Consider the following 27,050-nt stretch of genomic DNA (forward strand, 5'->3'; position numbering starts at 1 on the left):
AATTCTTCAGAAAAGAGCTACTCAGATATATCAGTTGAATGCTGGAGATAAAAATATACCTCTGAAAGCCTTAAAAAAGGCTTATAATTTTTGTTAAGGTTTATATGATTACACGTTTAATTTAAAAAGCAATGACTGCCAATATATAGTATAATGAAATAACTCAGAATTAAGTTAGAGATTATAAGGCCTTGTTAAAGAATTATTTTGAAATTAGAAGACTTATATTAAATTCATCATTTAAATAAGCAAAAAATCTAGTTTTGTAGAATCAGTAGTTGGAGAAACACCTTCATAAGAAGAAACACTGCTTTGCTTTCTCCCACCCGCTCACTTAGTACAATTTAATAACTTTACCATAACAGTAAGTAATACTTATATAGTAAGGGCAGAAATATAGAAAATTATGTTAAAAAGTAATTGGTCGTGATCACCACCAAGATAAATGGCTTAAAAGGCAATATATAACCTTTTAAAAGCTGTCTGAAGTCCAGAAAACCTCGTGTCTCAGTAGAGCTAGTGTAAAAAACGCATTTGACTTCAGACCAACCAGGATTTACTGCTTAACATAGACTGAACAAGCTGAATTATGGATTACATTACATTTTTTATATATGGCACTGTAGAAAAGAAACCCCAATAGGTCAAACTGACTTATTAATCACTATAGCTAAAATAAATACTGTGAATAACATCAACTAATGGGCGACAAACTAGATCTAGGTAGAGACTTCTAAAGACACTTAGAACGTTGGAGACTCCAGTACATATCAAGAATTTCAACCAAAAAGTATTAAAATGTTCATTAAGCAGTCTTAACTTTCATTAATTGCTGCAAACTGATCTGATGTCAAACTGAAATGCAGAATGTACACAATCTATAGATTTGATTACATAGAGGCCAGAGTCAACATAAACAGAGTTGACTCTAGCCTATTACTTTAAGACTTTATTCTGGACACTTTAGTTAGATCTTCATTAGGAGTTTTCAAAAATAATGTATTATTGCTTAAGTAATTTGGACACTGGCAAATGCTGAAAACTGAAAATTATGATCTGGCATGGAATCAGATCACCTGTTGTAATTCTTTTTGCCTTTATCAAAGAAAAGCCACATAACGTGTCCCATTCCAGGTAAGCTCATGAAATGAATGACCATTATGCAATACTAAGAAGTAACTAATTGAAGATTCAGACTCAAAGTACTTCTTGAAGTAAATAAAATAATTCTTCTTCTGGATTCTCAATCAAGAAATGAAACACATTGATGTCAAATATTTCCAAAGATGCAACTTTTATTTACAATTTCTTCTAACAGAGAAAACCTACTTTCTATTTTCATTTTCTTCTTCTGGAAACCCTTTCATATTGGTTCTAAGTTATTTAAGGTATATTATGAAATGAATATGATACTTGAAATCTTGATTACCTCCCCCCCCCCCCCAACATCACTGGCAATTATTATTACTTTGACTACCTGTATAACTGACAACAATGCTAGGAACAGTACCTGCAGTTCTTCATTAGAGATTTGTTCTGTTGCTTAGTAAGATAAAAGCTAAGTCAACAGCAGCATAAAATTCATCCCATCTCATTGTAGCTACAGCTGAGGATGTCTTATGGCTGTCAGTGTTGTCCAGGGGGGAAAAAAAAAAGGTTGAGAAGACTGTAATATGAAGCTCAATTAAAGGAGGGAAGGGGAAAGGATGTATTGAACTTGCATTTTAGGTTATTCATAAAGATCTACTTATAGAGATGAGAAAATTAATTTTGGCTTTGGAGACAAGCACCAGGCATATTTCCAGGTCCATCAGATTTAGCTCACCTTCTGCTTTGTAAAGATGTTTCTTAATTTTTTTTTTAAATTGTAATAGCATAAAAATGAAAACAAATTAAAAGAAGATAAAGAGGGATTAACAAAACCTTGCTAAAGAGAAAAATGTAGGTGACTTCTTTTATGGCTTGGGAAAAACGTACCACAGGCCAGTGATACGGCCTGGGAAAAAAATGCCCTCTGCCAACACCTCCCCTATAGATAAAGCAGGCTGCAGTGCTGCTGTCTTTTTGATCAAGAGAAGAAATCCCACGCCAATGACTGTTTCCCCTGACAGACTGCTTGTCCTTTTTAATGTTACATGAGAGCACCAGCCTGAATTTCCCTCCCCTCAGAGCTAGTACCACTACCACTGATTAGAGATGCTGGTCTGCCTAGGGGTACTCACTTCTTTGGCCAAGGCTGTTTAACCTGTTGTGCGCCTTTTATTCCATACCTTCTCCTTTGGAGACAGAAACTTTGCCTTTTTTATGGATCTTACAGTATGCCCATTCTCCTAACAGAGCTTCCTCTAAACTATTCAGCAATTGGTTCATCATACAGAGGTTCAGCTCTTGTTATGCTCCTGGCTTTGCAAGAGACTATCATACTCAAAAAGACTGGAGAAATACCTCTTTTACTGATAATTACAGCATGGGCCAACACTATTTCCATGCTGCTAAAGCATGGAAATCACTATTTAGGATACCTTCTACTTTCTCAAACCCAGTTACAGAAAATCTCATCATTCTCTTCATTTGCCTCCCCATAAAACACTACTCCTCTTTGTCCTTTTGTTTGCTGAGATAGTTATTATATCAAGATTACTACAAACAGAATAATAAAAACAACAGCAAAACTAGCAGTGGAAATAAGTCTACTGCACTACCTCCTTCAGATAGCTAATCCACGGACACTGCTCAATGCTCATCATAAAAAGAGACTGTGAATTAGGGTAAGATTTCCCAAAATGGTTCAACGGCCTAGGAGTCCAACTCTAAAAGACTCGGACTGTTAAATGACCTAGGGTTTCCATACACAATCTTTGTAATAGTTTAGCTTAGTTTTAGTTAACTATGTGAAATACGTGTGTGTGGATTCACTCATGCTTGGAAAAGTAGTGACATGAAACTAACTTACAAGTTAGTGAAACTGCTCTGTGAAACTAAATCCAGATTCCCACAAAGTGATACCAGTTAAAGAGGGTATAAAAATCGTAATTTTATTCAAATCAATGTAACTTCACATAGACCAAAAAGTGAGATTTTGCTCTGAAGACAAGAGGAAAAGGAGGGAAAATACTCAGTTTGATTGATAAGTCATAGAGACACTCACGATAAAATTACCACCACCCTCTAGACTGTAAAAAGTTTCCTTGAGTTGTTCCCATTTTTTAACTTGTCTGCTTTTCTTTTTGACCATCTCTCTCCCATTGTCTACATTTAAAAAAAAAAAAAAGTTTAAAAAAATATGCCAAGGTCGGGGAGCTGCGATCTGCAGTACTGCATGATGCCCTTCCCTTCCTATTGCACCCCCCCTGCAGCAACTGGCTGCAAGCCTGTAACTTGAAGGCAAGCAGTAACTAAGTAACTAATAAATAAGGAGTATACCACTAAAGTAAACAGTACCCTAGCTATAATTAGCTAGCACAGACAAGCTGCTGGTGGTAGATGTCTCTCTGAGTTCCCTCAGGCCCTCTCCAGCCCAACTCCCCCACAGAATCCCTTTAACCAGCATGCTCCTGTTTGACTCCAGGCAAAACAAAACCAAAAAGGCCTTTTTTCCTAGTCACTCACTAGAACAGAGTATGTAACAAAAGGAACACCAAGATGAAGATCCCACTATCAGATATTTTTACTATATTCTTTCTTCGAAAGCAAAATACAGCCTGTAATATTCAAGACACATTGGGAAACTTCATAAACCTGCATTTAACACGCACTGATAGTCCCGAAGACTTTTGTGGTCAAATAACAATGAAACTTTTCAAAAGCGTGCAACATGCCAATTTCCAGAAAGCAAACCCTGTTTTTACCATTGAAAGAAAGAGAAATAAAGCATTTCCTACATCAGAATCAGTTACAGATTAGCAAACCTGAGTTCATGCAGTAGGAAACACAGAGAGACTGACAGCAACACTGACATACACAGCAATCCAACAAAAGCTTATTGCATGTAATTAAACGTTCTACACGAGGCACGTTACTAACTTCAAACAAACTAACCACTGTGCTTAAAGTTAAGCATGTGCACATGTCCTTGCAGGTTTGGAGCTCAAACGCTTAACTTCTCGTGAATGTGGCCAAACGGGACCCATTTTACTATCTCTCTTACAAAGAAAGGATGTGCAATACACACTGCTCATGTAAACTTATAAACAGTTTTTAACAAAGCTGAAAGACTACTTTCAGCTCAAAGTTTAAATATTTGAGCCACACCTTTGAATTTTATCATTGGCAAATTTTAGCCAAATTCTGAAAGAGGAATGTGGACAGTAGGAGACCAGTCAACAACGTGGAAGAAGTGTGAGCCTTCATTTCCAAATTAAACAAGCAGTTTTCTCAAAATATTCTTGCAATACAAAATAGATCATAGGGACTAAAAATACATCATATGTTCATTGAACAACAAAATTCATCACAGTAAATTTGCCTGCACCGCAAACTGCTGCTATTGTGTCATTTCATAATGACATCCCTTATGAAACCTGTAGTAGGGACCTGACTCTCAAATTTGTGCACATATACATATGAATAATATGCACACATGAAATACTCCCAAACTGATAAAGAAAGCATTCAGGCTTACAGTACAGTCTTGGAAGACTTGTATATGGTAAAAGGAAACCATGAAAGGCCTGTTTTCATTCCTCTTTCTTACAGACTGAGCTTTTTTTTCAATTAGAACTACTTAGAATGAAGGGATAATTTTTTACTACACATAATAAGACAGCAAGTTCTGAATGAAATGTTCATCTGTCGGGCTTTTTGCCTTTTTTTTTTTTTTTTTGATTCAAGAACCTCTTCTTTTCTTATTAACAGAATATTGTAAGGCAACATTCAACTGCAGCATAATGCATAGTTGTGGCAAGATCCATTTAAGGAGCATCAACACAGAGCTCCTGCAAGACTTTAGAAAGCCTGTACAGATAACTCCACATTTTCAAGAGAGAGAGGCTTGTCTGATTTTTCCAAACCGTTTTCTCTGTATCTTACATTATGAAATGTAAAAGAGACTCCCAGATAGATTTAATTACCCCATAAGAAGAGGTTCTCTGAAATAGTCAAGACTTAACAGAAGAAGGGTTTAGATACTGTTGTTCGGGAGGGGGACTCAGACAAGAGTTTGGTTCTACAGTTTACATCAGATAAAATAACAAAAAGTTCCGTTCAGTACTTCTAGGTAAGGTGTTTACAGTAGAAGCTGGCAACTTGATTCCCTTGAAGTTCAAGCCTGTTTGCCTAAAGGCTCAGGGTAAACTAAAATGTTAAATTACTGCTACCCTAATTGTCACTCTTTGTATGACCGATATATATTTTTGACTTCCTGTAAAGAATCAGGCTGAAAATATCCAAAAATGGTGCATCCTAATAAATTTCAAGTTCTTTAGACTTTTTCAAAACCGCAGCTTCAGTAAAGGATTTTTTAGCCAAAAAGAAAAAAAAATTATTCCACAAAATTTATCTGGCATTGAATGGGATGGAAGGGAGAAGGAAATTAATCTATTTGATGATTCATCTGACTCTTGCAGAGGATCAGTTAAAAGGGAAACATTGCCACTTTAAGTTACAGGTCTAAATCTTTCCATGCATATGTTGAAAAGTTACACCTCGGAAATTGTCTGGTCAGGTTTTAAAAATTATTTTCACTGACATCTAAAAATGTCACAGCACCTTGGGCCTTACCTTCTGAAGTCAATGGAGAGACTCAAGTCAATTTTGACAAACCCTCAGCTAGACCCTTTCAGACTTTCCTTCTCTTAGTCTTATCGTTTTTATTTAGCCAGGAGAAAGAAAAATTCTGGAATTATAAGTGTCAGAAAAACAGAGGCTGCAAAATATATTTTATCCTTCAGTGTCTGAAAATCAGGAAGACAAATGGAGAAAACAATTGAAAATACAGAAGAACCCAACCCAAAAACAACCCCCAAACAAAAACCAAAAAACAAGCTCACATACCCTCTGTCCTCACAAATCCTCAAGGTAGCTGCCTTTTGCAAGAAGAAAAACAATACTTTCACAGTAACAGCAGCAGACCTCTATAGGGATTGACAAATAATGGATGAACTATTAACTACTGAAAAGTCATTTTGCCAAGTTCTCATTTTCCATGCTAATACGCTGCACACACTATATTTATAAAGTATCCATAAATAAAAAGATTGTACTTAATATAACCACATCGATAAAATTATTTTCTTTTTAAAAATGCAAACATTTTTTTCCTTTTTTAACCAAGGAGGATTTTAATTAAAAAAACAAACAAGCAAACAAAAAAAACCAAAACCAAAAAACCACCACTATTTAAGACTCCAGTAAGAAACCTTTGAAAAGCAGAGAAAGAAATGCTGTAACGGTCTCCTCCTGTGTGCTAGATCAACATCATGCAGTCAGGTGGGATCAGCTACCATTTCCATCTCCAAATGAAGTAAAAATCAAATTTGTCTTGGCCAATAAGGAAAAATGATTAATATCATTGAACCGCTGTCAGAATATTTTGTGTTACATAGATCAAAGGAATACATACAGTATGCAAACCTGTTCTACTAGTAAAAAAGAATGTTTTTGCTGGCACAGAGCCACTTTCTATTTTCCTGCATTGCTGCCTGGCTTTTTCCTCCTGTCAACTGAGATCCATGCAAAATTGTTCTACTGCCTCCTGACTCACTGTCTGTATTCCCGCCTGTTTGCAACAGGCACAGAAATGTATTTCTATACATTCACTCTAAATTAGAATTATTAATCATCAATGTAAACATAGCATTATCCATCATCTTTAATACCTTCCTACTTTTTACTGCTAAGTCTGTAAAATGCATTAGAGCAACATTTACAAACTTTGTTTCACAAAATAAACCCAAAATTCTAAAAAACCAGAATGTGTTTGTCATGGGCTAAAACACAGTTTGAAATTAAATTTTTAAAAATAGAAATTCATCATTGGGGCAATTTATTTTTAAATTGAAATCTCATTTATTTAAGAATGAGAAAAACAGGTGCAATTATTAATGAGGAGAACATCTATACAGTCTTTCAAAAGACTGATTTTCAAATAGATATTAACACATTTCTTGTGAATTATTTTAATATTTATTTGACTTTTGAAAATGGGAAGTAAAGCAAGCCAGAGAAGCTGAAGCTAAACTTGAGATTTTCAAAGATTCATAAAGTAGTATGCATGTAATTCCATAAAAAAATTGTAAGGACAGACTCCTTAACTTTCTTCTGTCTCCTTGAAAATTCAAACCTATATATTTACCTGATAGTTTTGGGATACCTCAAATGAAATCACAACTGTCAGCAGCAGTGACATCCTACACCAAAACAGGTCTGAGATAACCACTGCATTCTATCATGTCAGTTATACATGGAGCAAAGAGTGCTTGAAAAGGCAATGATACAATAAATCATAAAAATTCCTCCTGTTCAGCTGTTAGTCTACAGGTTTAAAAGCCCAAAAAGCAAGCTTTAACTTCTTGGACCATAAACACTTGCAAAAGGTGTTCTGGTCTATTGTATCTGCTTTTATCTAACTCAAGCTTAACAAGTGTAAAGGATCTTTAGATTCCAGTGCTTTCTAAACATATCTTGACCACTTAAAACAAAAAGTAATTTATCAAGAGCCAACTATACAGTATGAAGACCAAGCTGAGACTTGAGTTGTAGAACAAGTCATTCCAAGGATCTTTCAAAGCGGATGCCATAAAATTACTTTAGTTCCAAAAAGGTGAGGGAATAGCCTAAAGATTTGCTCAGAGCATGGCAATCCTACTGACTGGTGTTTTTCCCCCAAATAGAAGACTATTCATTGGTTCTAATTCTTTCAGATCTGTCAGAAGCAGTTATGCCTCACAGTTATGTTGGCTGATTCATGAACTTCTAAATCTGCATGATATGCTTTGAGTAGACACTTTGGAGAGAACCCAATGCACAACCCTTCTGCAAAAAAGACTTCTGCAAGACACACTATACATCTCTCTCTCTTTAAAAGGGCAAGAAAGGAAGGAAACAAGGCCAGTTCCTCCAAGAGACAGCTCTGTCATACTTTTTTATCATGTCTGACCCATTCCAAAGAGAAAATTACCTAGTATCCTGATTTCTTCTTAATATTGTTACAATATTAAAAATAGGAATTTGAGGAATAAATGCAGGGGTTGCTGAAATGTCTGTGGATAACCCAAACATGAAGTGAGAATGCCAGCTGTAATGCATGCAAACAAATTAATCACATTCAGTCCTGGATAACTAAAAAGAGGCTGTAGTCAAAAGTACTTTTTTCCAACTATGTCATAGTACCCAAGTGCCTCCCCAAATAATCATGAATTCATCGTTACATTTCCACTTAGAAATCAGAAATCACTAGTAGTATAAAGATCTGATCGAGAGGAATATTAAGTAACTTTTCTATGTCTGCATTTGGAAGTCTCTTGTATAACACAGATTTCCAGGTCTGGAACCAGAATCTTAATCATATTTTATACAAAACCTTGACATGAAAACAGCTTTAAAATGTTCAAATTATACCATCTGAAAGATGAATTTAATTAAAAAAATGTGGTGCCTCATACCCAAAATACATTTCACAATCACTTTCGTAATTAGCTTTTCTCTACACAAAACATCACTGTTTTAACTGTAGCTGTTTTGGGACTTTCCAGGTCTGCAAGAACATTATCTTTCTTGAATAATATAATGGTTGGAATACACTAGATGAGAAAAGACACAAAATATCAGATCTCCCTTGAGCGCTGGCCCAACATATGGTCCTGCAAATTGTGGAAGATGGTGTTTGGGATAGTTTGCTGAATATTCTTAAGATGACTGCTCTTCTACTATGTGAGAAAGAGGTTTTTTTCTTATCCCTAAAATGACTGTCTTCAATAAGCGGTGATTCACTGAACTAGCCCTGAGGCTGCCTTTGGAAGCTCAGTATTCAAAAACCATCTGTGCCAGCAAGTACCAGGAGAGGGCCTTCACTTGATATTTAAACAAATTATACCCTCAGATATTTCAAACATATACTCTGTATTTATGTATTTTGGGATACTAGCCATAGGTCTTGATGAAAAGCCAAATTATTTAATTATTATTATTCTTAAATACAGAAAAATACTTGCATTTAACCTCTACACTTTAATTCCATAGTAAGAAATGAGGGACTTCGAAATATGCAAATTCTGCATTCTTGCCACCTTAGCACTACTCAAATATTTAACTTGTAAAGTTACCTGACCTAGTCTTGTGATGGTTAATGCTTTTCTTAAAGCTTTAACTCTTACAACTACATTAAAATATCTATTTCATAAACAAAAACAAATTTTAATCCTAATTCTTAAAAGCCTTACGATTCAAGAAAAAGGCTTGAAAATGTGAACTGAATAGATTCAAAATCCATAAGGTAAACAGAAGCAACTCAAAATTTATTATTTTTAATCTGACATTAGAGGTGCTTAAGGATACTAACTAAAGAGCTTAAGTGGTTGCTGTCTTCCCTTTCCTGTGTATGGCATCCAGTGCCCTATCTTCACCTTCCACTGCCGTGTACCAACACAAGCATTAACAGGACCCACACAGCACATAACAACTAGGCAGTACTGCTGCTAAACGCATAACATGGTTCAGGGATTAGATACCTAACTCGATAACCATGCATTAAATTCCAAAAAGCAGTAACATTTAAAAGGTATTTTCCAATAATTTTATCTAGTATCATTAAATAAATTTTAAAAACTGTAAAATTCTGCAAATGCAATATTTTCAACTCTGCAAGGCAGAGAAGCTGAATTCTTCCAAAGGTATCTCATTTCTCTTTACCCGTTCTCTTTCACTCTTGATCTAAACCGCATTATAATAATAAGCAGGCTGAATTACTGATGAGCTGCTGGCTGCTACAGAGGAAGCTGTGTTTCTAGCAGATTATCTAAAATACAAGAAGACAAGAAAGGTACTAAAAAGAAAGCAAATGAAGAGCAGGTGATCTCAAGTTTGCTGCCTCTGCCTTGTTGCAAGTTCCTTTTCCAGTGCTCACTGGGCTCTAGGCCAAACTACTTCAAGCAAGCTAAGCAGAAACTACTCACTATTTATTGTTGTTAGGTTAGTTTTCTGCCAATTTATCAAATGGAAACGGGTTAGCACAGGGTATGACAAGAGCCAGAGCCAATGAAAGGGAAGGGGCAGGAATGCACTACTGGGGATTGGGATAGAGATCACAGTCAGATTAGCTCAGGCTACTGTGTAATCACAGTCTGAAACTAGTTACACACTTGGTGGCACTGTTATTTGAGGATGTCTCAGCCCTGCTCATCCACTTCCCTATAAAATCTTTTTCCCCATTTTTTGGAAAGGAATTTTTTATATGGCTGCATGGAGAAGTGAATCAAAGAACATCTATGATGGAAAAATAACCTCACCCCAAAACTGCTAATTTTCCATCTCCCCAAGTAAAAGTAATCAAAAAAACCCAGCCATAGTTGTACAGAAGAGGCAAATGATGGGCCTGGCCTTGGTAACTTAAACTAATCCTGCCATCTGAAAATAAGTCTATTTAGCTATGGCTTGAAACGAAGCAAAGAAATCCAAATGAGCCCTGGCAATGTAAGACAGAGAACAAGTTTAAAGAAAACACTCTTGAACAAAGTGCTGGTGGAAAAATATTTGCAATTATGAGCACTAAGCCTTTTCACATTTATAAAAGCTGTATAAGAGCTGTTTCTCTGTATACAACAAACAGTACTTGATCACAGAAACACTAAGCTTTTCCATCAACTTTTTCTCTTAAGCAAAATAACCATCACTACTCCCTAAATTGACCTCCTGCTCAGATCAAAAGGGTATTATTAAGAAGATCCAATTTCCAAAGAGAAATCATGTGCTAGTATTTCTGTTGAACCAAGAAACTGGACTGAAATCCAACACTTCTCATTGAAAAAAAATGGCTAATGCAACTAAGTAAAATATCAAACGAGTTAGTTCAGAAAAGAAAAAAATGTAACATGCAGGGGTAGGATGATTTGTAAATTATATCTTTTTGGATCAGCAAACGTGCAGTGTCCCAGCTGCAACAAAAGCAGACATATATGTCAAGAAAGATTAATGAGGAGACCAGCAACTTCAGTGACAAAAACTGGATGCTTTGACAAAAAAAAGGGGCAGGCCAAGAAAGCACTTGCCAAGTCAGACCTTGCCAAGTCAGACCTTGCAAACAGAGATTATCAGTAGCAAGGACATAAGAAGCTTAGAAATTGCTCAGAGAAATCAGAGGGTCATAGACCATGATGGAAGTCAGACATCTGAAGGTGGAACTGGGCTAAGGGGACGTCTGTAACACAGGACATAGTCTTATAATAGTTTTCTATGTTGTTTATAATCTCCAGAAATCCAAAGAGAAATCGGATAGTCTTAGACAAACAATGCAAATTTCCAGTACCTTTTCAGAGTGAAACATCTTTGAGGAGTTTATTTCTGCATCGCAGCCCTAATGAGCAGCTCAGGAGAATAACAGAGAGTTTCTAGCAGCCAACCTGCATGACACAGCTTCTACAATGCTTTAGATCCTATCCCCAGAAAAGACAGGGAATAATCCAGATACAGTATCCAAGTCCTTGAAATCCGCTTGCAGCCAGGCACCAATGTGACTTGGCCAGAATGGTTAGAAGCTAGGAGGAGAGGGATGGGAGCAATTCTGTCTGAACTGGCAGAAGATCCACACAATTCATGACTCCAGGAAATCCGTGTATCGGCAAAAACTTCAAGGATAATTTGTCAATTGAATAAGACACAGGTTCAGCAAAATTTGGGCTAGGGGAGCAACAAAAGGAGGCAAAAATCTCTTGAAGCCTTTGGAATTTGCCACAGACTTTTCTCTTTCCTTGAAGCAGTGTACCAGGAGAGTAAGGAGGTTCCAGAGAGAGAGGGAAGCTGTTCACAATAAAGCCATTCAGGCATACAGCTCTGAATAAAGTGTTTCACTGAAGATGACCACAATTTGGTTCACCAAACTATAAAAGCTTAAAAAAGGATCTTTTTTAAAAGGGGTAATAGACAGTAAAAATTAAATTCTGATACTTAGGAGAAAATATTCCTTTGGTCAAGTAAAGACAAGTGGGGAATGTACATTTGTTAAAATCTGAAGGGATTCATGTATTATTAGAAGGTTCAAATTATTTTTAAATGAATCTTGTGTGAAAGCCAACGCTATCACTATCCAATTGAGCTTCTAATGAAAGCTTATTTTGGCCGGTTGCTGCAGAATTTCTTACAGGTGCATAGAGACAGGTGCATAGAGAAGAGAACAAAATGCTTTACTGAATGTAGGACAAGGAGGGAGACCAAAAGGAAGGGAATGTAACAGGACAACACAAAACCCAGGAAGCTCCCTCAGTCTGAAACTAATTTCACCAGAAAATGGGAACACCTCCTACATATCTGAAGTGATAAGTCAACTTTAGAATATAAACAAGATCTACTTCTGTTCCTAGCTCAGCTCATTCCTTAGCACTAATCTTAGCACAGGAAAAGAGAGAGAAGTCAGATAAAAGCTATCCAAAATGGGAGACAAAAAGGCCTTTGGAAGTGCCTGGCATTTAGACAGTCAAATGTCTGAGCCAAAACTGTTAAGTCAGTTATTCAAAACAAAATGTTTGCCTTTTCCTCAGAACAGACATATAATAGGGAGAATTACTTTGACTCCTATTGTGTAGGCATATTTAGCAGAAACAAAAGAAGCCCAACTGTATCTGTACTAAACAACACAGTACTCTCTAAGAGCTATCCAAGGTAATAGAGCCATGTTACACTAGTTCTCCACCTTGGTTAATACATATCCCACTTTTGAGGATTTTGCATTGCATTGTGTGGTATAGCTACTTCTCCATTTAAGATAACAGGAGAATCATACTAACAAATCTGATTCTACTTCTAGAGCACAGTATTCTTATTTAAATTACATACAATTTAGAATGATTACAAACTCGTCTTTGCAGTTGTGGGGGACAACCAGCCATTTGGTAAAAAGTTTTGACACATATTCATCGCAAAACACACTTACTGGTATTACTACAAGCTCTTGGTCCAAACTAAGTAATGCTACAGTAATGTTTTTCCAGATATTGCTTCATGCCCTACTCTTTTTTTCTGTTTTCCTTTGGATTATACAGAGGAGAAAACCAGTATAAAGGCAGTGAGCACTTTTAGGGAGACACCTATACTTCAGGTTTAACTTCTTTTTAAAATATTCTTTAAATGTCTGTTTAAAGTTAACACTTGAAAAATAAAACTAAGAGAAGATGTCATTTTAACTATGGCAAAGCGAGATAAACTGGACTCACAGTCCTTCTAATTTAGTAATTTATATCGCCTTTTCCAAGTTACACAGTTCACTGAAAATATTGGCATGTAGCATCTCTAGTTATTCCTACTAGGTTTTGAAATAATCGATTCTCGTATTCTGTGTATAGACATATACCTCTCCTCCTACGGTAAGCAGCCCAGGCGAATCAAGCTTCCGTTTCTTCCGGGGACCGATAGCTGCCAATGCAGTTAGATTGGCATCCCTCTGCCTCATTTGTGCAAGTTCTTGTTGCTGCATCTGTTAGAGAGAGGAAAAAACTCTGTTTAGGTTTTTTTCTGTTGTCATTTCAAGAAGTTATTCTCAGACTTGTGAGCATTAGGTAAAAATCACACATGAGAATCCCTAACAGTACTTCGCTCTTCCTAGAAATACCATTTTAGCAGCCTAAGCGTGCAGCCTTGCAGTAGAGTAATAAAGAAGATACAGAAGTTGTCTTGACTTTCCACAGGATTTCTGCTTCCAAATAACTCAATCATTTTTGAAAACTCCATCCTTATCCCTCAAAACTGCCTTAGCTAGAAAGTAGTATATACTAACTACACATATCCAGTTTAAGACTGACATGAAGAATGTAAATACCAATTCAAATCCTCAAAAAATATCTCAAACATTTTCTTTCATCTTAGATTTACTTTGAATATTTCAAATATACTTGATATTTGCTTCCAAAAAATTTAATATCTAAATGAATAAAACACCTCTATCTAAACGTTAGCAGAAGGTAATGCTGACACAAAACCCCTACAAATTGAATTTACAACTGCTTTCTGGGATTAGGATTTAGGTAACAACACATTGAACTAGTTTGAGGCTAAGAAAACAACCTGACAGCTGCATTACATAACAGTGTAGCATGCTACAGAAAATAAGGGAAAATATTCTGGCCACTGCATGATGAAGAGGTAAGACTGCATATTTATTATAAACTGTATAATCCTTTTAGAGAGTTAATGGTAAAGAGATATATTCCCATGAACAACATTCTTTAATAAATATTCTGATCACCAATACTACACAAGAATAATCTGTTAGGTAACGCAGCATATGATTTTCATTAGATAAAAGCATTCATAGCTTTTAGTAATCATTCTTATTGATTTCAAAACTTTGGGTTTGCTAAATCCTTCAGTAAATTCAGAGGAGGTGTTTATTTTCTAATCTCATTGATGTCACACTTGTTCCCACTTCAACAGAAATGCACAGAACACTATCTCAAGAAATTCAGTAGTGGTAATAAAAACATTGTATGATACTGGCACAGTTCTTCATTAAAATAAAACTGAACTGACAAGTGTAGATAGAAGTTTCTCAGCCATTAATTACACAGGAGCTGCATATACAAGCGGGGCCTGAACTATCTTGGTCAGTGTTAAAAGGAAAGGAGATTTAAACAAAAAAGTACCAATGTATGGTATCTTTTCTCCATTGACTTCTGCCTAGAAAAAGCAGGTCTGCTTCATGCATCCTATTTAGTGCATTTTTCAGGTTTATTCATTTAGCAATGCAGCACATTTTCACATTCTTCAGAAAAGAAAGTTCAGTACATTTAGAACTTGAAACTCCATTTTTTCACATTTTTATGGTATATATTTTGCAACTTCAGTTATTATTATAACTTCAATATAAAATTACCTACAAATACACATCCCATTTATCTACAGGATAAAAGAATTTCCTAAATACAAAAAAGAAATGTGGAAAAATATCTAAATAATAGTGCAAAGGTCTATACATACTTCTCTTTGCCAACTCATATTAGGTTTTTAGCTCAAATATCTTTGGCTCTCTTCCAGATTAAATGCCAGTTAGACAGACCTGCCCGCTTACCCTTTCAAGGTAGATAGCAACAGTGGTGAGCTCTAATCATTTACAAAGGTCATGATCGGAAGCTAGCCCGTAAGCAGTCATTTAAAATTCGATTGATCCCTATTTGTAGTCAGGGAAAGAAAATGGACATTTCAGCTGTATTGTAATTATGAGGCTTCAAGGCAACTGTAAATAGATGTGCAAATCCAGATACTGGCAAATACCTTAGAGAAGAAATTATTACTATAGTATAACATATATCCAGGAAAGGTTGAAGATAAAACTGCATATAAAAAAAGATCAATCATCTTTTTGCTAATTTGCCATGCTTGCCAGCCTATAAGGGTTATCACAATTATCAGAAGTCTGATGAATATTTAAGTGAGGGCCAACTGGCTCAGAGTGATCTCAGACGAAGTTGTAAAGTGGATGGCTTCACAGAATAAGAAATTTTGCACTGGAGTAAGTATTAGTTTCCTGGGAGGCGCAGGTCAGAAATATAGTCTGACAGATAACTGGTATCATGCAAACGTTATTATATGAGTATCTTGTCCAAAGTCACCATTTTCAAACCAACAGTAAGCTAATACTTACTTGGTTCTTTGTACTGCAATATACAGTTATTGTTTCAACATGTAATATAAGCACATAGTGCCTCTGAAAAGTTGCTCTAAGAACTATAATTTGGTATTTTTTTTATTTTTGCACATGCAAATTGCAAAGCAAAACATGCTCTTCCTCTAAATTTCACATAGTGGGACAAATCCTGCCCTTACTTCAAAACCTGCGAAGTGTCTGGTGCTGTTTCACCAAGCAAACATAGAATAGATTCAAGAGTCTGCAGAAGGGTTTGCACTCATTTATTCCTCAGGTTCTTTGTCCTTTCTTTTTTATTCAGTGTGAAGACCTAAAGATAGTTCTTGATATCACATACTAATTTTTGACAAACGTGTTAGCCTAGCACTGATTGCCCAAACAAACGCACAAGATTTTCAACTACCTATAATTTAGCACATGACAGGAAACCTGGGTCAGCACACGGAGCCAAAGGAGCTGGGCTCTGTTCTACTGCCACTGGGTGAACACCGGTAAGACCTTTCCCTTCGCTTCCCCATGCCTCTCACCCTGCTTCACCCAGCTTGTCTATTTGGGCTATCAGCTCTCCAGACGTGGATCCTCCTGTACTACGTGCCTTACTTATCATCTAGCCCCAGTGGGACTAACAGACACTGCTTTAATACAAACAAGGAATATGCTGCCAGGTACAAAAACTCAAGACAAAAACACAATACAGTTACTGCTATTGGTTTTATAGTACACACCTTGGTATACTACAATAGAAAAGAACAACCTTCTTATGTAAACATTAATGCATGTCGGTCAAAACATATCAAATACATCAAACACACCAAACACACATGCATCATCAGTAAGACCACAGTATCCTGACATTTTATAAAATAAGGGCTAAAGTGCTGAAATACTTGATTGATACTGTATTACACAAATTCTCATCACTCTTCTAAAAATGAGTTATCACTGATTTTTTTTTTTTTTAAAGCTCATCTGAAGGCAGAGGATCATAAAATTACATTCAAAAATAATCAAAAGAATTATGATCCTGATACTGATTACCAACAGAGGCATTCATCTTGCAGTGGTTAGTGTACTCCAGTTGGCTTAAGGGAACATCTTTGCACCCTCACTATTAACTATCAATTTGCTTACAATAAAATATCTTTGCAATTTATGGATACTTATCAGCAAGACATTTGACAAGGTTCCTGGATGTTATTTAACATCCTGGAGCAGACTGACCACCATTGTTGGCTTCTTCATACCCTCACTCCCACTTTCTCCTCTTTCCATCTCCAAGTCACATATCTCTATTTTTTTCATACCCTACATCAGATTATCTGTACCAAATCTCTTTCCTACTCATCATCTGACTCTTCATCAAAAATGTTATCCCCAAATCCTAATCTTTGGGTTTGTTTTTTCTGTTTGTTTTTAAAAAAGCAGTATCTTTGCTTCTGTTCAAAAGAAGGGCCCATTATACCTTTCATAAAGACATTTACACCTGTAATGTGGCTGCTAACATCTGATTCAACAGAAGCTGTTCAAGACAAATGCCATGGAGATATGAACTATTTTTAATAGTCATAAAACCTGATATGGTTATCGCAGGTATCTTGCAAGAAGTTTAGGAATAGCCAAACAGTTTTGTGGGAGTTGTGTAATTAATGTAGATTTAATTACTCTGCTCTGGTATCAACAGAGATTACTTCCAAGACATACCTCTTGTACCACCAGACGCCAAATGCACAACCCTGACCAGTGGAGGCTCTTCTCCCCAGTATACTCTGGAACCATATTCTCTACGTCAAGTGGAAATGACTTTGCAACCAGTTTTGCATACATAGTTCCAAAGTCGTCACTCTCTGAATTCTCAGCGCTAAGAATAACGTGAATTAAATGTAGCCATCCTCAGTGTTCTAAAATTACTCTTAAAAGTACCTGTGAAACTAAAGCTACTTAACCCTCTTACTTTACATGATCAATTATATTTTAAAGTAAGAAAGCAGCCTGTTATTACAATATAGTTTATCTTCTAACTAAGCCAGTTAATAATTTCTGGATATTTAAACAAATGAAGCACCTGTTAATATCTATACATCCTGATAAAATAAATAAATTTCCTGTTAATTAACATGATTTAGCAGAGATGCATCTAACTCACTACATCAGCCAACAAGATGCAAACCTTTGATAGCTGCATTCATTCACACTCTCATTTTCATACTGGACTGCTCATGCAATATCATTCTTTAACTTGCCTTCATCACAATTAATATGGATATATTTATCAATAGCATATTAAAATTTCTGCCCTCTGGGGAGGAAGCAATGCTTCATTCGGAACCACACTAATCAACAACAATTAACTTTTTTGAAAGTCAAAATATTTATCTAAAACACAGACAAATATTCCAATATATTATACAAGAAAAATGCTTACAAATGAGATGCTGTTCCTTGCTCCTTATCTGATCCCAATTTATTTTTAGCATGCCATTTACTTACTGAGAGGTATTTCATTACTTAATGACAACTTCAACTTAAAGAGAACCCTTTGATGAAAAGTACAGCATAAGAATTAAGCACCAATATTATTTCACACAAAATTTTCTTCTTTGTGATGGTGGCATAACATTAAAACCACAGAAAGAACACTGCTTCACTACTAACAACAAAGGTTCTAAAATTTTAGCTTTTTTTCCTTAGATCATTGTTTGTTATGATACATTTAGGTATTTCAGAAAGAAGTGCCACAAGCCATATGCCACAAGGAAGACAGCCGTATGTCTGTCTGAAGTATCAAGATTAATCTTAAAATCTAGATTTCATAATTTCCAAAAACCAAGAACGCACTTATTCATTGCTTGCTTTGTAAATAATTTTGCAGCAGAAACCAAGCATTTACTTTAAGCCTTTTTCACTTTAAGCCTTTTCTGCACTACAAGCCATTGTGAGAACAGTCACTGAGATATTAACAAATAAATATATGGTGTGAATATATGCTTAGTGATTTTTTTTTTCTTTTTAGATTTCTACTTCCACCAGCAGTTGTGGCAGTCCACACAACTGGAAGAAACCACCTGTTTCACAAATGAGTACAGATCCATTTTCAAGATTTCTTTAAGAACTAAATCCCCCATCCATTACTCTAGTATTATAATAACCACAGAGAACAGTGAAGATTATATTCCACTTTTCTACAAGATCAACTAAACCAAGAGTAAATTCAAGGAAGTTATGGCTAGAGGAATAAATTCTATGGATTTGCTCAAGGTATGAATTTGGTCTGGAAAGACAATTGTAAAACAAATGCTGGATACTTGGTATAAACACCCACAGATCTCAAGTCAAACACCTTCTCCAATCCAAAACGTTAAAGGGCCTAGCAGTGGCTGTAATCAGTACTGTCAACAGAGAATCCTTCCTCTTCAGCAAGTACAAAAGTGAATCTCCCAGGAGAAATAAGTCTGTTAACATCAGCTATGCAAACATCCCAGTGTATCTCGTTTGCTCACCTAAATCCACAGGAAAAGGGAAAAACGGCAAATGAGGCACTGCACTACTCATCAGAAAGACAGTGCATTTGCATCAAAACCATGAGCAAAAAGCATCTTGAAAGGAAGGCAAAATGTGCTCCAAATGGAGGGCAGAACCTAAGCAAACTGAAATTAGCTTTGTTTAAAGCAGAGAGGTAGATGGAAAAAGGGCCTGAGCTGTACCTGCTAAGGACTGCACTAAGAGAATTTTCCTTCAATACGATCAGAAAGTAAGAGGAACTCTAACAGTTCGAGTCTACACATAAATACCTTCAAAAATAAAAGGGAGAAGAGGAAGCGGCATCACATGAGAGCCAGAAAGGTCAAGGAGGTGTTTCTCTACCTACAGGCGGAAACCAGGGATGTTTTTTGGCCTGGAAGGAGAATAACCCAGTGACAGAAAGACAGAGTTGACTGTGAAGATAAAGAAAGGAAAGCTTGAGGAAGTAGCCAAGTATATTCAAATACTGTCAATATAGGGTTTGATAAGGGAATAGAAGCTGAGTTGTAAGTTTCTGTAGTCACAGAGCCAACTCAGCCCACAAAGAACTACACTTCGGCTACTTACAATTCCTAACGTAGTTCAGAAATACCGCTAAAGAAGAAGAAAAGAGGACAGAGAAGAGGCTAACAGCACAACAGAAGCTATAAATATCGACAGACTGTAAACTGCAATCAAGAATGAAGACAGCCAGGAATGAACACCAAACAGGAAATTGGCAACAGAGAGAGCTAAACGGCAGAAATGTTTGATGAAAGCAAGATCATATAAACAATGATTTAAGCATTGATTTCTAGCCAATAGACATCAATGGAGATCCCTCCTAATTCTGTTGGCGATAGATGGTTTAATTCCTGATAACCGGGTCATATGCTGGGAAAAGGTTGTCTTAATTGATGGTTCCACAACATATATCTATCAGTCTCAGACAGTGATTACACCCCCTGGAAAAACATCTTTTTTGCTGTGGAGAGCCTGAAATGTGGAACCATTACACATGTCCTAAGATGTCCACAACAGAAGGTGCAATTAAAAAATGAAACTTGTTAAAAATGCTGGCAGTAACCTCAACAAGTCCAGGACAATGATTAAGAAGGATCAGTACATCAGTGAACTTCAGAGAGAGTCCTGAAAACCAGATGACGTCTCAGAATGCCCATGCTGCGCTCCCGCCTCTCTTTTGCATTACCGAAGTCTCTAAAGGTCAGAAGAACTCCTACAGCAATAGCACACTGACAGGCAAGAAACTGGTCCAAACTACCTGAAGTTTAGAAGTGGCACTGCGATAATGCAATACCAGAGAAGTTTTACATGTATAAGAGCAAATTGTACAATGAACACATTCTGTGAGACTTTTAAACATTCACAGCTCTGCCAAATTATATCTAATTTTCTTCAATATAAAGCTAGATGCTACTTCTCCACAAGCGTTCTCTCACAGCTCAGTAAAAGCTCCGATCATCACTTGCAATGGCTGTGCATCTATTTGAAGCAGATCAAGATTTTACTTTACTGAAAAAGGTGTGTGTGTATTGGGTTTTTTTCTTTTTTTTTTTTTCTTTTTTCGTCTTTTTTTTCTTTCCCATACACTTTTAACAACAGTCGAAAATTATTGCATAGTGTTTGAAAAAATCACCCTGGGCAAAGACTAAGCTGGGAACATTTCAGCCCCCAAGATGAATGTTTCCCAAAATAATGAGCATCTGAATACAGTTCTAGAACCTTAACCGGGGTACTTTTGACCAAGTGTCTTTCTTACAATAGACATTTATTTTTATTACATCTAATTTCATAATGTTTTAGAAGTTTACTCAAATTTTCCATTAACATTTACCCTATTACTTTCAACACAATATATGTCAAACTTCTGATACAGAAAATGCCAGGTGCATCCTGCCTTTCATTTTTAATTTTCCCTGAAGAAAAGCCTTAACTGTAATTTTCTCAAGTCATGTACATTACCTAGTTAAATGCAATTTTTTAAACAATTATCAGTAAAACTACAATTTTATCTCCTTACTACTCAAGACCACATACTGTCTGTCTGAACTGATTCATATATATTCATAGTCGTAGGTTTAATTTTCTTGGAAGTCTCCTTAAGAGATTACTCATAGCTTACAAAAAATCAAAAGCATGAAGAATTTTGAGAGTGATTTTTAAAAGTCTTGTAATTTTTTAACATACTTTTTGTCTCTAGTACTATTTTATTCCCCAAACAGTTTGAAGTTCTCGTTATCCCACTAGTCCCTTTAATCAACTAATGCTCTTTATGGGTATCTATGAACTTCTTTTTGTTAATTGTGTATATTACTGGTTGGTTGCCTTTTTGACTTTCCAAATACAATGCACTATTTTAGTTTAACTTAAAACCATTTATTTCTGCAACTCTCCAACCATCTCTTAAGCTACATATTCCTATCTATAGCATACAATGTATAATAATTACTTTTTTTTAGAAAGATATCCCTCAAATTCCTCTGAAAGAGTTCTACAACAATGTGGGGTTTTGTCCTACCGGTAACCTTAATCATTATGTTTCTTCACCCCTCAAAAACTGTTGCTGGAGCTCCGGCACATTTTGTCTGGTTTTGGTTATATTATTCCTCAGCTTCTCTCCAGTTGCATCAGTTCCAGGCTCTTCTATAATAAGCTGGAGACACCCCTATTTTAAGCCTTGATATTTGTTAGGTCCCATATGGTGTTTGGTAGATTTGCTGAGCCAAACACAGATCATTTGAGCAAAGAGTTTCTGAGGCACAGACAACTGGCAGGATCAGCATTACTAAAGCTGGCAACTTTTTGAGCTGGTGACTTACTTGCAGTAAGATCAGAAAGAGTTCTGAAAGAATTGCCCTAAGAGTTGTTATTTTATTTTTTTGGTATCGGTCTTAATTTTATTTCGGAGCAACCTAACAACAGACAATTACAAATCTTCTCAAACTGTTCTTCAAAGGAAACAAGACATACTCAGACAGCATAAATATGACTGGTAAGAATACCAGTCAAAAAGCTTGATGGCTTACTCACAGGCTTCTGAATTCAGGTGCAAGCAACAGAAGAATATCCTCACTCTTGGGGCACTGTCAAGAAAGACTGGTTAAGATCTTTTCCCAGGCCCTGTGTTAATCTAAGTGGGGTTTACTATACTCCCAAGATTTCTAGGATGTTCTCCTTTCCCCCTGAAGAGAGACACTATGTGAGGGCTCCCAAACTGATGCCTTAATGAAGATCAGGGAATATAAAATACAGTGAAAACCTGTATGAGTGACAGTCATGTCTAGAGTTACAGACTAGAGTTACAAAGACCAGCAAACTTGTTGAGCTGTGGCTTTAGTTAGGTAGGTCTGACAGAAACATGGGGATAGCAGGAGCTAACTCAACTAAGAGAAGTGAGGAAATTACTTTGCTTTTTTAAAATCATGCACTGGAGAATACGAGGGTCAGATGAACCTCACAAACAAGCTTTCCGTCAGCTCCCTACACTTGCAGCTGAGGCGCATGCAGTAACTTCCAGAGGCTATGCTGTCCACTGTAAAACAATGTTAAAGGTTGTAGTAGACCATGAATCAACTGCTCTATTTTTCAGATGGCAAAGTATCCCTGAAATAAACATTTTTGAAAATACCCTTTAAAGAATCTTTCATTGTATCTGAGTAATACGACAGCTACTTCGATAGTGAAAACTCTCCATGGCCGCTACAACTTTGTGTTAGTACTAGGAGACTCCAATCAAGAATTTTATCTGCACGATCTTCCCCGTGCAACCACGTGTTTCAATAGAATAGCATGGGCTTTTGTTACTTTTATTTCTATTCCATCTCTGGCACACACTTGAAATATGAAATAATTAACAACCAGTACACCAGAACTGTATCAAAAACATGAGGAAAGTATGTTCTTGGTTAGTATATCAATGGAATCAACTGAAGATTGAGGTACGTAGAAAGATCGTGACAGTGAAAAGTAACAGTATGTCATACCATAAAATCTCAAGTCAGCCTGAAGCATTTTCCCCATTTTTTCAAAGTAAATATTTCTATTTTTTGGCAAAATTTCTCTGCTTATATGCGATTACCACAAAACTTCAGAATAGCAGAAATTTTAAGTGCATTTAACTTATTGGTTAATCAGAAATTCCGGTAAGAGGCTTTATTAACCAGATTATTCCAAAAGAAAATGCCCAGATTTTTATACCAGTCCTCTACCAGTCTTATGGGAAATCTGCATCTTGAAACTGCCAGCCTCATTTGAGGAAATGAGGCAAATGTAGCAATCTACTAAAAATCATTTGGCTGTAATAAGTAATTTTAATCAAATAGTTAGAGAGAATGGCATTGAAGTTAATTTCTGAAGTGTCATAAACAGATGGGAAATGGGTAGTGTAGAGACTGGTTGTGCACTTTTAACGCAATATCCTTTTTTGCAGTCTGCATTGTGGTTTGATCAAGTCTAAGTGACATGACAAAAACAATTCTAATTTATTCTGAAACTATATTCAACTAAAGAATACACAATATAGCAAGTATGCCACTCTCTTCAAAAGCGAGATTTGAGGCAGAGCAGTATTGGGAACAAAAATAGCCAGACGCCCACCTTCTTCTCCCCCTGAAAAGTTGTGGGAGTAGTACTGGGGGTTCACTTGCAAAACGGAAGTTCCACTGGGGATGCAAAACAAGCTCGAAATTTAAATAATCTAACATCTTTTCTATTTTAGATTTAACTATAGCAAAACCGCTACTGCTCATTTCTCCTGCTGATCAAGGGAACAACATACCACAGTGTGGGGACAAAATATTTCAAGCAATTTTTCATACACTGACAAGTAGTAAATTAGGGAATCTTGTAAGTACAATACAGTAGTCATCCCCTTCTATTGATCACATATAATTTACATCTTACAAAGATGTGAATTCTTGCATTCTCACTCCACAAGGAAAATCTCAATGATTTATTCATTTCAAATAAAAAATAGAAGGTAGATGAGAAGAATTACTTCACAGGCTGTAGCTTTCTCAGGGCACTAGTGCTAGGCTCTTCTTTCGCACTGCCCGAAGGGCCTTTGTGTGCAAGTCCCTCTAATTAACAAGGTGAATCATGCAGCAGTTCCCTAATTAGTGAACATGACAAGCCAATGGAAACAAGCAGACAGACCTGGCGTACAGATATGATCAACAAAAGGCACAGCAACACACCATTAAAAAAAAAAAGTATATTTCATGTAAATAAAATACAAAAAGTAAGAGAACTAGTGTAATACCTAATTCCCCTTTTCATGTTTTATGCTTATTCCTCGCTTATTGCAGATATAAATAACGACACAATAAATCAAGGTTTCCTACTGCAAGTCACACCACCTCTCCAAAATCAAAGAGTAGCTATCCTACATGAATAAGCATCTGCTTAAGGGGCATTATTTGTTTTCTCTCTCGTTTTTCTGCTTTAAAGAACTGCAGTTACATTAAGCTTGGCACTTTACGAATCCCTTAATTAATTCTATTCAAAATTATTTTTTTGGAAACCCTTTTTCACCAATAGATGAAATGAGTGCAATAGTTGCACTATTATTATTGCATTATAAAAAATATACATTCCCAATATGTAATAATTTTTAACTTTTGCATATGGATAAATAAATAAATAATAAAAGTGAATAATCAATGAATCAGATTTGCATTAAAAAGGAAATGAGATGATCTAAAATATACCTCCTTACATTCATCTTTCCAAGTAAAATATTTTTAATCTGTCACTCCGCCTTCGCTTTCCCCAAAAATACTCTCCCCATCTCCAAAACAACACATGGAGGTTTAATTAATTTTCAATTTGTTGCAAATTGAACCTTTGATTTAGATCTTAACGATCCTTCAACATATTAGAAATCTAAAATGTGTCACCAACTACAGAATCTAATTCTTCACAGAAAAATTCCACTATATTCCTTGGTCTCTTTTTCTTGGCACATTATAATAAGTGAGGAAAGCTACGGATTATCCCCTCATTACAGGTTCCTCGTCCTCACAATCTTGAAAACAAGTATTTCTGATTTTCCTCTTCTAATTGGCTAAAAATTCCTTACATTCTAAAATTGATGATCAAAATACTGATGTCTAAAAAAATCTCACTTTTCTGGCCAGTCTAGTTTTAAAAATATGGCCCTTAAGTAATAATGCTTCTACATGCCTTTAAAGGTTCTTTTTTGGCTATAAATTTGAAGAATACGTAACGATGTTCTATTACAGAACTGATTAACTATTTCAAAGCAGTTTTAAATTCAGTGGAAAAAATTCACAATAAATACTACCAAAGATCACGAGCAGAAAGCTAAAATCACTACAGGCTATTTGCTGTGTTCATTTTTTTCCACTTCTTAGTATACGTGAACTTCCCCTAACTTCTCTTAGATCCCACTCAACGTAACCATTCTTAGGACAGTGCAGAACAGCTTTAAACACAGGCTGAAAAGTATCCTCTTTTAACATCCAGGCACAATGGATAATCTGCTAACAACTGAACTATGATCTGCCATATGCACAGAGGAAGTATTCAGCAAACAACCTGTCACAAACGCTTATTGTTTCAGTAACCAACTCACCAAAGGACTTCGCTTTATAAAATATATCACAAACTCTGGCACACAATTTATTATCAAAGGCAGCTGTAATTAAATGTGAAACTACTGCAAAAAGAAAACAGATTTGGTACATTAAAAAGCTTTTTACATTCTTCTGTGCATCTTAAATAACAAAAAGTGCAGAGATTGGAAATATATGCAAAATATGCAAAACCAGAAATGAATGCAAAATCACAAAATTTTTAGTTGATTTTCAAATAAATGGTATACATAAACACAGATTATATTATATATATAATTACAAAAATATTTTGCATTTAAGTAAAAGTTAAATGTAGCTGATAACAATAAATCATAATTGTCCACAGATGTTTTGATACGAGATTATATCTGATAGCAGAGGGACAAATTCTGTTTGCTTTGAATACTGCTACCGATGTCAATAGTTACTCCAGAGTTACAATGGTGTGACAGAGAAGAATTCAATTTCCAATATTTTAAATATGAGGAACACACATTTAAAAAGTGACAGGAGCATAAATGCACTGAGGCAAACAGGGCAAAAATAAAAATACCCGAGACAAAACAGTCAGATCATTCTCGTATTTGCCACATAGTCTACCACATGTTCTCGGCATTCCTGCATGTTGGCATGCCTGCTAAAGCAGACATTTTCTTCTCCATCAGACTTAGGGGGTTTGTTTTTCAAATTTCAGTACTAACCAGAAATAATCTCTCCGTATAGACAGAAGGACAGATAAGCATTTTTTACTCAGGAATTATTTTTAATGCCTCAGTTAAAATTACCTGAGGGTATTTATGAAACGTACAGTTATGAATTTTTTTTCTTTTGTACAGCTGAGCAGAACACAGAAATCATCATATATTGTAATGTTCACAGAATCCTCAACTGACAAATTCAAGAAACATAGCACTTTAGATAACACAACAACGTACAAGATATTTACATATGCATTATAATTGCTCTACATCCAAAACACAAAAAAATAGAGAGCAGAAGACTATCACATATTACTGAAACCCCAGCACCTTCTACTGAGCACCATGACTGCACACAACAAACACAAAACTTTAGCTCAACAGTGAAGTATATTTTATGTCTATGTAAATTACTGAGATTAAACCTTGACAAAACTGGGATTAACAACGGGT

At 35.9% G+C, this 27,050-nt stretch overlaps 1 protein-coding gene across 7 annotated transcripts in view; it reads right to left on the reverse strand.

Annotated features, from left to right (window-relative positions):
• The window catches only part of LOC148051043 (transcription initiation factor TFIID subunit 4-like), a 150,731-nt gene that overhangs the window by 34,425 nt on the left and 89,256 nt on the right, over positions 1 to 27,050 (reverse strand). For 2 of the 7 annotated variants that reach the window (XM_087738688.1, XM_087738689.1), the window contains exon 14: positions 13,496 to 13,618. In XM_087738688.1, coding sequence (XP_087594814.1) covers positions 13,496 to 13,618 — 123 coding nt within the window. Of the gene's footprint in view, positions 1 to 1,510; positions 1,624 to 5,689; positions 6,072 to 13,495; positions 13,619 to 27,050 lie in introns of those variants that run through there. The other 5 variants (XM_087738686.1, XM_087738690.1, XM_087738685.1 and 2 more) reach the window with 5 other exon arrangements.

Source organism: Nipponia nippon, unplaced genomic scaffold (genome assembly GCF_047370975.1).
Source record: "Nipponia nippon isolate SJK-2023a ecotype South Korea unplaced genomic scaffold, ASM4737097v1 scaffold_7, whole genome shotgun sequence".
Taxonomy (NCBI): domain Eukaryota; kingdom Metazoa; phylum Chordata; class Aves; order Pelecaniformes; family Threskiornithidae; genus Nipponia; species Nipponia nippon.